The 13,815-nt window shown below is 22.1% G+C and overlaps 1 protein-coding gene across 2 annotated transcripts in view; it reads left to right on the top strand.

Annotated features, from left to right (window-relative positions):
* The first annotated feature begins 732 nt into the window (after window positions 1–732).
* The window catches only part of LOC127285034 (E3 ubiquitin-protein ligase Ubr3), a 51,565-nt gene continuing 38,482 nt past the window's right edge, over window positions 733–13,815 (top strand). For both annotated transcript variants that reach the window (XM_051310801.1, XM_051310800.1), the window contains exons 1-9: window positions 733–1,558; window positions 4,542–4,755; window positions 5,332–5,460; window positions 6,292–6,557; window positions 8,481–8,725; window positions 9,222–9,339; window positions 11,111–11,290; window positions 11,376–11,602; window positions 12,448–12,603. In XM_051310801.1, the coding sequence (XP_051166758.1) occupies window positions 1,318–1,558; window positions 4,542–4,755; window positions 5,332–5,460; window positions 6,292–6,557; window positions 8,481–8,725; window positions 9,222–9,339; window positions 11,111–11,290; window positions 11,376–11,602; window positions 12,448–12,603 (1,776 nt within the window). In that variant the 5' untranslated portion in view covers window positions 733–1,317. The remainder of the gene's footprint in view (window positions 1,559–4,541; window positions 4,756–5,331; window positions 5,461–6,291; window positions 6,558–8,480; window positions 8,726–9,221; window positions 9,340–11,110; window positions 11,291–11,375; window positions 11,603–12,447; window positions 12,604–13,815) is intronic.

The following is a 13,815-nucleotide window of genomic DNA, read 5'->3' as shown; positions in this document are numbered from 1 at the left end:
ACAATCGTTTATTCACTTTTAGAAAATTTAATTTTTATCCTAATGAAATTTGTTAAAAATAAAATTGCTAATAATTGTATTAAAAAAAAGTTTTTTATTTAAATCAAATAAATAAAACAGTCAAAACAAAAATGATGTAACAATGAAATTTAAAAAATATATACTCAAAAAAAATTTTTTAGAATATATTTTCTTAAACTTGAAGTACAAAAATAAATTTGTAGCTTGTTATAATTATTTTATTTATATAATTTAAATTTTTTGTTCAAATTTGAAATTATCAATGGTTATTCAAATTTATTTTTCATTTAATAATTTTTTAAATTCCTTTTTTTTATATCTTTCGCTAAAAGTTGATTACTACTTTTTTTTCGTATTAATTTAATAACATTTTAAATTGCACCAATAAAAAGGAAGCAATTAATTTCCTGAAAAATTATTGGTGTAAACTCAAATCAACCCTGAAATTTTTTTTCCAATTTAAAAAAAAAAACAACCATAAGCAAATATTAAAAGATTTTTAAAACTTTACATTAAAATTTTATTTTTTTCGTTTCGAAATAGATATTCCATTTTTTATTTACTATTTTCATTTATTTTTTTTTTTAAATGCCCGATATACGCAAGAAAACAAATCATCTGTATTTTTGAGGTTAGTCCACTCCAAATCATGTGATGTGGCAACACTGCGTTCAACGTCTTTGTGTGCGTGTATAATTCTTGTTTCGAATGTGAGTGTGTGTGAGTTGGTTTTCAACTCTCGCAACAGAGTTTGACAATTATTATTATATATTCATTTGACTGACATTCTTGTCGTGAAAATTTTTTCCCCAATAATAAGTGTTGTGAATTCATTAAAATAAAATAAAAAATAATTATCTCCTTTTTCTCATTATAATTAAAATGAAAGTCATGTTGTGGCAAAATCCAAAATCAAGGAGTGCTTATTTGACGGGAGATTTTCATTGACATGAAGGAGGTTGTAAAGAATCCACTGGTCTACGGGCCACTTCTACTTGGCAGATTATCCAAAGGCACTTTCATTAAAAAATCATCACGAAAGTGCAAAAATGGTTGTAAATTGAAAATTCGTTTTCCCCGTGAAATTAATAATAATAATAATAATAAAATTGCAACGCTTGTTTAAAATATTAAATGCCTGCGAGCATTGCTCGGAGGCATCGCAGTGTGTACCTTTAATATATATATAGCTATATATATATTTACACGAAAGGCGAATGATTAGTGAATAAATATTGTTTTAAGTGTCAAGTTTTTTTGTCAAGAGGAATTTTAATTTAGAAAATATATTTGACAATGGCTTCGACATCAAGTCCATCAGTGCAAGTTTTAATGAATAAAGGAAAACGTGGAGCTGCTGCCTATATTCATGCAGAATGTAGTAACCGGGCCATGGGATCCGGCTGCCCACGTCATCTCAATGAACTCCTGGATATTTTATTGAATCCTAGTAAAGCAATCGACGACTGGGAAACAATTGACTGGTGCAAATGGTTAATGGCTGGGGGCCGAACACCCGACGAATTTGTTAATACAGGTAATATATATCTATCTCTCTCTCTTTCTTTCTCTCTCTATATCTATCTATATGCATAATATAAATCTTCATATTTACGCACTTGCACGTGCATTTTCACTTCTTGGCTTCAATCGACTTTTAGTGTTTTGTATTTGAGGACAATGTCAAGTTCGCTTGAGAAATGTTTTTTATATAGAATCGCACTCTATCAAGGTAGGAGTCTTATTTGGTCAGCGAATGTTGATCCATAGAAGGACACGCTCCGAAGAGTTTTAATCATTTCTGTTTATTTGGCTGTGGGTGAATAAAATCAATTCGCAGGTTTTTTTTTTTTTTTCTATTTTCCAAAGTCTCGAGGAAAAAAAAATCGCCAGATTATTATTTAGAATTTATGAAATTTTAAAGTATTTTTACTGTCATGAGAAATTATTATGAAATTAAAAAATAAATTCAAAAAAAATATAATTTTAAAAATTAAAATGAAATTTTTTACAGACGTTGATGGAAAAATTTGATTTTTTTTTACATTCTATATATACAAAGTTTTATAGGTTAGATTGAAGTTATTTTGTTTTTGAATTTTCCCGTGATGAATATTATACAATGTCACATGCGTTAAAATGATATTCATGAGAATTCAGTGAATTTTGAGTTCTCTTCTTGATGTTTGTTGTCACTATAGACGTCAAAATGGTTATGTGAAAGGGTTATTGACCGAATATGTACTTTAAAATCAGAGATTATATATATATATATATAGACGGTCCAACAAACCTGAAACGTTAAACCGATCATTTGTCTCAAAAATGTTATAAACTGGAGTTTTTTTTTATAGAATTAATAAAAAAAAAAAACATCTCTTTAATCTCCGAAAAATCCTACTGGATTTTATATATTATTTTGCCACAATTAATTATTTTTTTTACCAAACATTTTTTTGGGTAAACAAAAATTGTTTATAATAAAAAAATTATGATTACAAAAAAAATTATATTTTTGATATATTTTTTTACATTAAAAAGAAGAATAAAATATTTTTTTATTATTTTGAAATAAAAAAATTTTAATGTTTTTTGTAAATATTTTTAAATTATAATTATTTTTTTTTTATAATTCAAATGTTTTTGCAAAATTAATTTTTTTTTTTTTTTGAATTTTTACTATACTTATACGTCGATGAAAATCATAAGGTTTATGATAAACGATTAAAGAGTAAAAAAATATTTTTCATGCAAAAAAATATAAAATTTGTTGTCTAGAAATTTTTTTTCCGAAAAATGTTGCATAAATTTTTCCAAACAAAAAATTATACTGAAAAAAAAAATTATTTAATTCAAATAATCGGTTACTTGACTATTATCAAATAAATATTTATTTGTATCAAATAATTATTATTTGAATCAATTAAATGATATTCATTTCAAATACAGAAATTCAAATACAGTTTATTTAATTCGAATAAAAATTATTTGGTTTAAGTAAATAATTTATTTCATAATAATCAAATAACTAATTATTTGAATCAAATAAATTTTTTTTTCAGTGTATAAATTTGTATAGAAAAATATTTATATATATCTGAAATTATGAATGTTCAAATAAACGAAATTTTTTTAATTTATCAATTTTTTATGTGTATGAAATTCTGAACGTTCAAATGAACAAAATAATTTTTTTACAGGAGTGAAAAATAAAAGAAGTATAATATTCTTTTTTTTATTTCATTTATAAAATTTATTGCGGTAAAAAAAAGTTTTAATTTCATATTTGAAGATTATTAACCGGATGTAAGATTCTTGAAGGAACTAGGCTATTGACCACGAGAATTTAGAAAAAAAAACATGCAGAGAAACAAACCAATAAAAATTAAATTTGACCCCAAGATAATCTAATTATTTCTCTTATAGGATCTTAAATTTATGAAATTACAATTTTTTTCCTTGACTAATAATAGAAAAAAAAATCAAAATTTTACGTTTTTTTTTTAAATTTAAACAAATATCAAAAGAATAAATAATATTTTTGTAAAATAATTTTTTATAAAATAATTTTTTTATGGTAAACAATTTTTTTTTTGCCATAAAATAATATTTAGTAAAGTTTTCATATCGTAAATTCATAATTCAAAAATCAAAATTCATACACGAATAGATAAATAAACCAAATAGAAAATTTGCGTATTTTAGAATTTTATCTTTTTTTTTTTTTTTTTTTTTTTAAATAATAGATTTTCAACATTATCGTTTTGAAATTAAAAAAAAAATTGAATTTTTTTTTGCCAACTAATCATGAGTAATTTAATTAATACACAAATCTCAACAAAATGAAAAAACCATTATATGTTTAATATTTATCAGTATAAGTAAAATATAATGATGACATTTCTGTTTTAGTTATTTAAAAAAAAAAAGATTTAATTTTCCTAACCATTATTCAAGTTCAATTAGACATTCTATTCTAAGAAAATTGTAATATTTTCTGTAATTTTAAAATGTGTAATATTTAAATTTTTCAAAAATATTGTTATATAATTTTTGTTTCGTCTATTATTTACTAAGATTTCAAACAAAAAATCAGTTTTAAATACAATTTTATCAAAAGCCGAGAAAGAATGCGAGGCAAGTCACGAAACGAGGTAAAATAAAAAATAAAAAAAAAAATTCAAGCTGAGATTTAAAAATAAAAATGTTTGATAAATTCATCATTGTTTATAAATTGATAAATAATATTATTAATAAATCAGAAAATGTCTATAGATCTCATAAAAAAAAAAAAAGATAAATCACATCAGAAAAACAATAATAGTTTCTTTTGTTTTATTTTATCGTAAATTAATATGTATTTATCATTAATTAATTAATTAATTTTTAATTTATTATTAGTTATTATTTAATCGTGAATTTAAGAATTGTCGTTTAGTAAATTAATTATTATTTATTAAATTAGAAATAATTTTCAATTTTATTTAATTAAATTAAAAAAATTTTTCTTTTAATTTCAGTGAGAATTTATGATAATGCCACTAATTGTGGATTAGTTTGGACGCCAAATTTTGTTGCTTATCGTTGTCGAACATGTGGAATTTCTCCATGCATGTCTTTGTGCAAGGAATGCTTCAAAAAAGGAAATCATACTCAACACGATTTCAATATGTTTATCAGTCAAGCTGGAGGTGCTTGCGATTGTGGCGATACATCTGTTATGAAGGAAGCTGGGTAAAAATGCAAAATTAATACGTATTTTTCCTTTATTTTTTTGTATGACTCAAAAGTCTCAAAAGAATTCGAATTAATTAATATTAAATCGAATTTTTGTATATATGATTACTAAATTTTCATTTAACAAAATTTCTATTTAATTCAAATTTTCATTGTATAGAATTTTAATTTAACCGAATTTTTATTTAAATATAATTTTTGAAATTCTATTTTGTTTTATTTTATAGAATTTTTTTTTTTTTATTGTTAATTCTCTTTTTTATTGAATTTTTAAATCGCAGAATTTCTATTTCACTGAATTTTTATGTAACAAAAATTTTAAACGGAATTTTTTTCACATATTTGATATAATTTTCTGTTTAATTTATTTATAAGTAAATTTCTATTTAATATAAATTTGATTTTATTAAATTTTTTACTCAATTTTTTGTAATTGATTTTTAACTTTTGTAAAAATGTTACACGAAGTTTTATTCAACAGAATTTGTACTTTTTTTCATATTTTACAGTTTTTTTTTTCGTTTTGTATACATTTTTTTGAAAATACATAGAATAATTTTTATTTTCATATAGATTTTGCGATAAACATGGACCAAAAGCAGCAGCCAACAAAACAGTTGCACCTTCGGAATTAATGTGTGTTGCTGAAGCAATGATGCCAAGAATTATTCTTCGACTCATTCAACATCTTCGAGAAAATTGGTAAATTTATTAAATTAATTCGATTTGGCAAATCTTTTTGCATCTAATTAGTTTTTCTTTGTCACAACAATGTTAATTAATTTAGAATATTTTGTATCTTTAAGAGAATTGATTTTTACCATTTTTTGTTTATTTGTTAAAATATTTTATTTATTATTAGATAAATTTTAACGATGCTGAAATCCAAAACTTTTATCATCAACGATTAGAAAATAAATCTTTTTAAAAGCGTAAAATTATAAAAAAAAAAATTTGTCGAAAAATATGTTTTTTTTTTATAATTTATTGATAAATAAATAATGCATGAAATATTTTTAAGACGAAAATTCAGAAAATTTTCATTCAAAAAATTGATCATTGTGAAATTCAGCATTCTAAATTTTAAGAACTTTTGTCCTAAACTTTTATCATTGAAAACTTTGTTTTAATTTTTTTTTAAACTTTTATCCTAAAAATTATAAACGCCGGAATTTTTGCAAAAAAATAATTTTTCTTGAAAAATTCATAGATAAAACTGTAGATAAAAATAATATTTATCTAAAATTTTAAAATCAATTTTCAATTCTAATGTTAAATGAATTAAACAATATTTTAATATTTGAAATATATGTAATTTAAAATTTTTGAAAATTATTATTTTATTCTTCTTCAAAAGATATTTGTGAAATTTTTCAATTTTCATGAATATATACATGAAGTTAAATATTTAAAAAGACTTTTAATTTTTTTTTTAATATTTTTGTTTTTTAGGATTTTTCTTATTGTTAAAAATTGTTCATCACTTGTTACTAATTTAGTTTAATTTTTGTTTTTTTTTTTTCATTAATTTAGCAAAGTCGGAGTGGCTGATTATCGGGTCGCTATTCAAGGTGCAGATGCTTATTTATCGATGCTATTAGATTTTAATAATATGGGTGCAGTAATGCGACATGTAATGACCGCAGCACTTACAAATCCACAAAAATATCGATGTTTCATGGATCCCTCAGTTTTTACTGGGAAATCAGATTACGATAACTACTGTCAGGACAGTAATAAAATTTATCAAGACGCCATTAAATCGCTACCAAATCCAGAACCGCCAGATGAATATAAAGGTAATATTAGAAAAAAAATATAAAAAAAATTTAGTCAAATTATATATATATATTTTTTCATCTATTTTACATATTTTTCTATTTTGTTACCTTTTTCATCTTTCTCATCGTGAAATTAATTTTTCGGTTGTAATATTTAAAGAATAATCAGCAAAATGAAAAATGATAGAAATTATGAGAGAAGTTCTAATTTTAATTTTTCGAGTTTTATTTTAAAAATTATTAACAAATTTTTTGTTTTTTAAGTTTTTAAATTATATTATAATTTTATATACTATACATATTGTCATGAAGAAAATTTTTACCTCCTCCCCCCCCCAAAAAAAAATAAATTTCGTTGCGTTGAAATTTCACAGAAATCGAAATTAAGTTTCAAATTATCTGAATTTCAATTTAAAAAATTATTAGTTAGAATTTTGATTTTCAAGAATTTTATTAGATACTTATAATTATTTTTTTAGATGAATTTTCACTGACAAAAATTTTTAGGTACCGAATTTTTATTCGTCAGAATTTTTAAAACGCCGAAATTTTAATTGTCCGAACAAATAATTGACAGAAATATTTTGGCACGATTTTTTTTTGATAATTTATAATTGATCAATTTTAAAAAATTGTGCCAAAATCTTTTTGTCGATTATTTTTTTTTGGACGTTTTCAATTTCGGACAAATAAAAATTTGGAGCTTTCAGAATATTATGTTAATTAAAAATTCATTTAAAAACAAAATTCTGTCAAATTTTAATTCGAAAAATAATAATTCATCTAAAAAAAATAATTATATTATATAATAAAATTCTTTAAAATAAAAATTCAAACTAATGATTTTCGGGATAAACAAATAAAATCGTTAAAAATAATAAAAATACACCAAAGCGTTGGAGATCTATAGAATTTGGAGTTAGAGAAATAAAAATAAAAGGTTAAAAATAATGAAGTTCTTAGTTAAAATAAATTACAAATTAATATAAATTAAATTAAAGATTACCTAATATACCAAAATTAAAAAAATTTATATAAAGACACAAAAATAAATAAAATTAAAAAAAAAATCTAGTTTTAATATATATGTGAAACTCGATGATTCCCTGAGTTCATTAACCATAATATTATGGTAAAAATTTGATTCCCTTTAAAAATATTAATTATCAAAAGTAGGAGTTTCACGATGTGATTTCGTAACCATAAATTTTTCAAATTTTTTTTTTGAAAACGCTATTATTAAAAAAATATTAAAAATTAGATATTGGAACACTCACCAAAAAATATAAATCACTTTATTCTGCAACACAGAAACGAAAGAATTATTACAAAAATTTATTAATTTTAGATGATATATGATTTTGAAAAAAAGTTTCTTGAAAGAATTTCAAAATTTTTTTTTACTTATAACTTTTTTGTCGGTTGTTGTTTTGCTTCGTTTTGTAGATATTACTTTTTTTTTAATTTTTACTTAAAAAGGTTAATTAAAATGCTTGAAGTTAACTGACCAATTTCAAATCGCTACATTTTTTTTTATAGAAAATGAAGGTGTTTGAAATTGGTTAGTTAACTTTAAGTCTTTTAATTAACCTTTTTAAATAAAAAATGTTGAAAATTAATATCTCCAAAACGAAGTAAAACACCTTCTTGTGATTTTAATAGAAGGTAAAGAATATTATTAAAAATCTATGTGCAAAACCTCAAATTTTTCGGAGCATCGACAAAAAAGTTATAAATAAAAAAAAAATTTAGAAATTCTTTCAAAAAAATTTTTTCCAAAATCATATATCATCGAGTTTCACATATATTAAAATTAGATTTCTTTAAAATTTTGATCGCAACCACTTTTAGACGAAAGTCAGTGGAATGACCCGAAATTACCCACGTTAATAATTTCTTAAAAGGCTTGATTAATAGAAATTTACTATTTTTTTTCTTTAGAATGCGCTTCCTTGAGAGAACATTTGGAACATAATACATTTTTAGAGGAACTTGTTTTCTGGACAGTCGCTTATGAATTTCCTCAAAAACTTGTTTGCTTTCTATTAAATATGCTACCGGATCTCGATTATAAGGAAGATTTAACTAGAGCTTTTGTACTTCACTATAGTAGAATTTCAATGATGTTGGAACGATCAACAGATCCTGAAACTTTGAGTAATCGGGTCGTTCATGTCAGTGTACAGGTAATTTATTGAATTATATTTAATAAATATTTTATTTACCTTACTCTATTCAAATTAAAATTTTTTATAATTATTCCCTGTAAATTTTCTCGTAAATTACTTGATAGATACAATGAATAATAGAAAGAATTATTCTAAAAAAAAAAAAAAAATTGCATATTTGGTGAATGAATAAAATTGTATTGTCGACATATAAATTTTCCTCAATTAAACAATTTTTTAAACATTTAAATTTGTTGAGAAAATTATAACACTCTGGCACATAATATCGATTGTTTATACTACTTTGAGTTCTTCATAAAAAAATTTTTTTTTTTTTATCATTTCTATTAAAATACAGAATATAAAAATACATATAAACATAAACACAAAGTCAATGATTATAAATTGATTCAATTGAAATGTAAAATAGTAAAAAACAAAATACATAATTTAATATTGAAATAATTGTTAATAAGTAAATTGATATTATAACATATTAAATTAAAAATTACAGTTATTCAGCAATGAGGGCTTGGCACTTCGAATGGTTGATCAATTGAAATTACTTCACGTCATGGTTATTAGCTTAAAGTACATGATGAGCAAAATAATCATTCAAAATACATTGCACGGTGAGTTAATTTGAAATTATTTAAAAATATATGATGTATTCCACGCCAAAATGTAAGTCCATCTGCAATTGCATCTCCGATTTTTTTGAGATTTTTTTTTCTTTTAGTACTAACTGAGACTAGCTTCCATGAATTTTTTCAAATTTTTTTAGCAAGCCGTTTTCGAGTTATGAAATTTTGAAAATTGGAGAATTTTTATGACTTTTAATTTTTGAATGCTCATAACTACCTTAAAAATGCATCAATTTTAAAAGTCTTTTTTTCAAAATGTGTGTTTTTAAACGTACTTTTCAAAAAAAAAAAATCGAAAATTTTTTTTAAACCATATTACTTTCAAATTTTTGAGTTTTAATGATAAAAAGTCATTTTTCTCATTTGACGTACTGATCGATTTTTTTCAAATTTTTTTCCAAAAAAACTACTTTTTTTTACGAAACTTTTAAGCCTAGCCCAATAATGGGCAAACGATTTTTACAATATTTTTCGAATTTTTCAAAAATTTTTGAATTTTGAATTTTTTAAAAATATTTTTGGTTTTTTTTTTATACTACGTACTTTTATGTATTTTGATGCGCTGATTATGAAAATCATAGTGACAATACCCAAAAATTTGATTTTTATGGTGAAAACCATAAAAAAAAGTCCCAAAATTTATGGTTTTTTTCGTTTATTGGGTAAAATATGTAAAATTAGAAAAAAAAACTTCCAAACAAAAGTTATAGATAGACCTTATTAAAATACATTTTTTTTGTCTTATGCATTTTTATTAATTTTGCATATTTTACCCAATAAACGAAAAAAACCATAAATTTTGGAACTTTTTTGATGGTTTTCACCATAAAAATCAAATTTTTGGGTATTGTCACTATGATTTTCGTAATTAGAGCATCAAAATACATAAAAGTACGTAGTATAAAAAAAAAACCAAAAATATTTTTAAAAAATTCAAAATTCAAAAATTTTTGAAAAATTCGAAAAATATTGTAAAAATCGTTTGCCCATTATCGGACTAGGCTTAAAAGTTTCGTAAAAAGAAGTAGTTTTTTTGAAAAAATTTTGGAAAAAATCGATCAGTAAGTCAAATGAGAAAAATGACTTTTTATCATTAAAACTCAAAAATTTGATAGTATAATATCGTTTAAAAAAAATTTTTGATTTTTTTTTTTTTTTTTTTGAAAAGTACATTTAAAAACACACATTTTGAAAAAAAAGACTTTTAAAATTGATGCATTTTTAAGGAAGTTATGAGTATTCAAAAATTAAAAGTCATGAAAATTCTCCAATTTTCAAAATTCCATAACTCGAAAACGGCTTGCTAAAAAAATTTGAGAAAATTCATGGAAGCTAGTTTCAGTTAGTACTAAAAGAAAAAAAAATCGTAAAAAAATCGGAGATGCAATTGCAGATTGACTTACACTTTGGCGTGGAATACATCATATATGTATACAATCGATTATATTTCATCCAAAGTCGTTGCAGTCTATTTTTTAAAAAATAATATAATAATTTAATTATTTTTCAGAAATTTATTTTTAATACCTGTACAATATATTTTTGTTAATTTTATAAAATTTTCTGTATTTATCATAGAATTTGAATTTTAAAATTAGTTTTAAAAAGCAATGTACGCAGCTCTTTTGTAAATGAAAAAAATAATCAATTTTTGTCGAAGATTGAATTTGCTTCTTTATAAATTCTGTTAATATATATTTTATTATTATTATTATTATTGCTTACTAATGAATAATAAAATACTATTTGTATTTTCCAGATCCAGACAAAAATTTTCATTATGTCGTTGATTGTGGACGACAAGTGATGAAGGAACATTGTTATTGGCCTCTCGTGTCCGATTTAAATAATGTGCTCTCACATAAACCAGTTGCCTATAGATTCATGAAAGACGATACACTTTTAGAAATGTGGTTCGATTTTCTCTCCATGTTTCAAGGTAAGGAAGGAATTTTTAATTTTTAAAAAAATTATTATTTTTATCTATAACAATATTTTATTAAATTTGTGCATTTATCATCTAGGTATGAATGTTAATCAACGTGAATTGGGACAGCATGTGGAATTCGAACCTAATACTTATTATGCGGCATTCAGCGCTGAATTAGAAGCAAGTGCTTATCCAATGTGGGCTTTAGTATCTCATTTGCAAGGTCCAGAAAGTGTTGTTCTAAGTCGACGGATTCTTACATTTTGTCTCTGTGCACTGCAAGATTGGTTGGATGCTGTTAATTATACTGATACAAATGTGGTAAATTATTACTTTTTAAAAATTATTAAAAATCACTTTCGGTTTTCAAAAGAAAAGAAAAAAATTTTCTAATATTTTATTACAGACAAAATTAATTTTTTATTTACTTTATTTCAAAAAAAAAAAAAAAAAAAAAAAAATAGAATATAAAATTTTAATTAATTTAACAAAGGGGAAAAAATTATTTTTTAAAATTTCAATTTCTGTAAAATTAAACATGTTGGCGAATATTTAATTGACATTTTTTTCTAAAATTATTTAACTTTTGAAAATATAAAATTTTTGAAAACACGACTTTTTAAAATCAGGATTGCCATAAAAAATTTAATTTATTTTTTCTCTATTTTCAAAACAAAATTTTATCTTCTTCCCTGAAATCTGAGAAAGTATTTTTTTTTGTTGAATTAATTTTACATCCGTCATTTATTATATTATTAATTTTTACGAAGCCTTTAAACGGACAACAGATGTTTAAAATTTTAAAAAAAAAATTAATTTTATTAATTAATTTTACAATTAAATAATTTTATAATGTTTTTTACCATTTTATTTAGAATTTCAATTTTCAAATTCTTGAAAAAAATGTCCAAAACTTAAGAAAAAATAAAAATTATAAATTGGATTAATTTTATATAGATGTAAATTTAATTTTCATTAATTTATAATTCTTAAGTTTACTATTGCTTTAATTTTAAAGAAAATTTAACATTAATAATAATAATTAGAAAAAAAAATGTTTTGAACCAAAGGAATTGACAATTTTCAGAAATTTAAAATCTCAATCTTTGAAAAATTCACATTTGGAAAAATGTTAATGATTTTTTTTTTTGTTTTAATATTTTCAGAGTGACAGACTGCAAGTTTCGTTTCATCTGCCTCTTCATAGATATTTTGCAGTATTCATGTGTCGCGCTGCCAGACAACAAGGAGTCACACTTCATGAGTTATTGCCGTCAACTGAAATGCTTCACCTTCTCATGATGCATCCATTACGTGTACAAGTAAGTGAACATTTTTTTATTCTTAATTTAAAGGGCACAAAAATTAGATCCAATTTTAAGATTTTTTTTTTACGGTAGCAGAATGAAAACAATTAAAAATTCAATTATATTATTATTATTAGATATATATATTATGAGAAAAAAATTATTTTTATAATTAAAATATTAAAATGTCGATGAGAGTATGGTTGATGCAAAAGAACCGTTTTTTTTTAGTACAGTTCTACGGTCGGAAAAAAAACTTTATTTATTTTTGAATTAGATCAAAAAACCAAAATTTTTCTGAATTTATAACTCAAAAACTAGAGAAATTAACGATACTTTAATCTATCTAAATATTAATCGATTTATGTTTGAAAATTTTTCAAATTTGAATTGATTTAACTTTCAAATCATTCGAATTTTAATTTTTTCAAATTTTAATGGACTTAAATTTCAAATTATCCAAATTTTTAATAATTGGTTTTAATTGCACTATCAATTTTTTGTTTCTTCATAGAAAGCTTTATATAGTTATGACAATTTTTTATCTCTTCTGACAAATCTGGTTCCAAATCGATTAAAATTAGAATAAATTGAAATTGATTAAAATTTACTAAAAATTCAATTAAAATACTAAGTATTAAAATCTTAAAATAGATTGCAATTAAAATTGGAGAAATTGAATTTATAAGATTAAAATTTCCTTGAAATATAAGTTTTTACTTATAAAAAATAGAGAAAAAAGTTAGAATTGATTGAAATTCAGTTTAATTTGTATAAATAAAAATTTAATCAATTGAAATTTGAATTAATTAAAATTTCAACAAAAAATTGATAATTGATTAAATTAAATTTTAGATCGTTTGAATTTAAAAGTGATTAAAAAACAATAAACTACACTACTAGATCGTAAAAAATTAGGATAAATTAAATTTTCAAAACGATTGAAATTTCCTACAAAAATAATGTTTTACCAAAAAGAAAATCCGGATGAAATTATTAAAAATTGAGTCAACACAAAATTTACAACTAATCAATTTTAGAGAATATTCTTGTGTTTTTGAAAAAAAAACAAATATTTATTATAAATTTAGGTATTTTTTTTTCTTTTATTTATTAACTAGAAAATTCTTTTTGATAGATTTTAATTTCTACATTTTTATGATTAACTAAACGAGAAAAGTCTTTCGAATAATATTAAAACTAAAATTTTTCTTGAAGTGAAAATTC

Source organism: Leptopilina boulardi, unplaced genomic scaffold (genome assembly GCF_019393585.1).
Source record: "Leptopilina boulardi isolate dan_hultmark-lab unplaced genomic scaffold, ZJU_Lbou_2.1 LbouV2_328, whole genome shotgun sequence".
Lineage (NCBI taxonomy): Eukaryota > Metazoa > Arthropoda > Insecta > Hymenoptera > Figitidae > Leptopilina > Leptopilina boulardi.
This window is presented reverse-complemented; position numbering and strand designations above follow the sequence as displayed.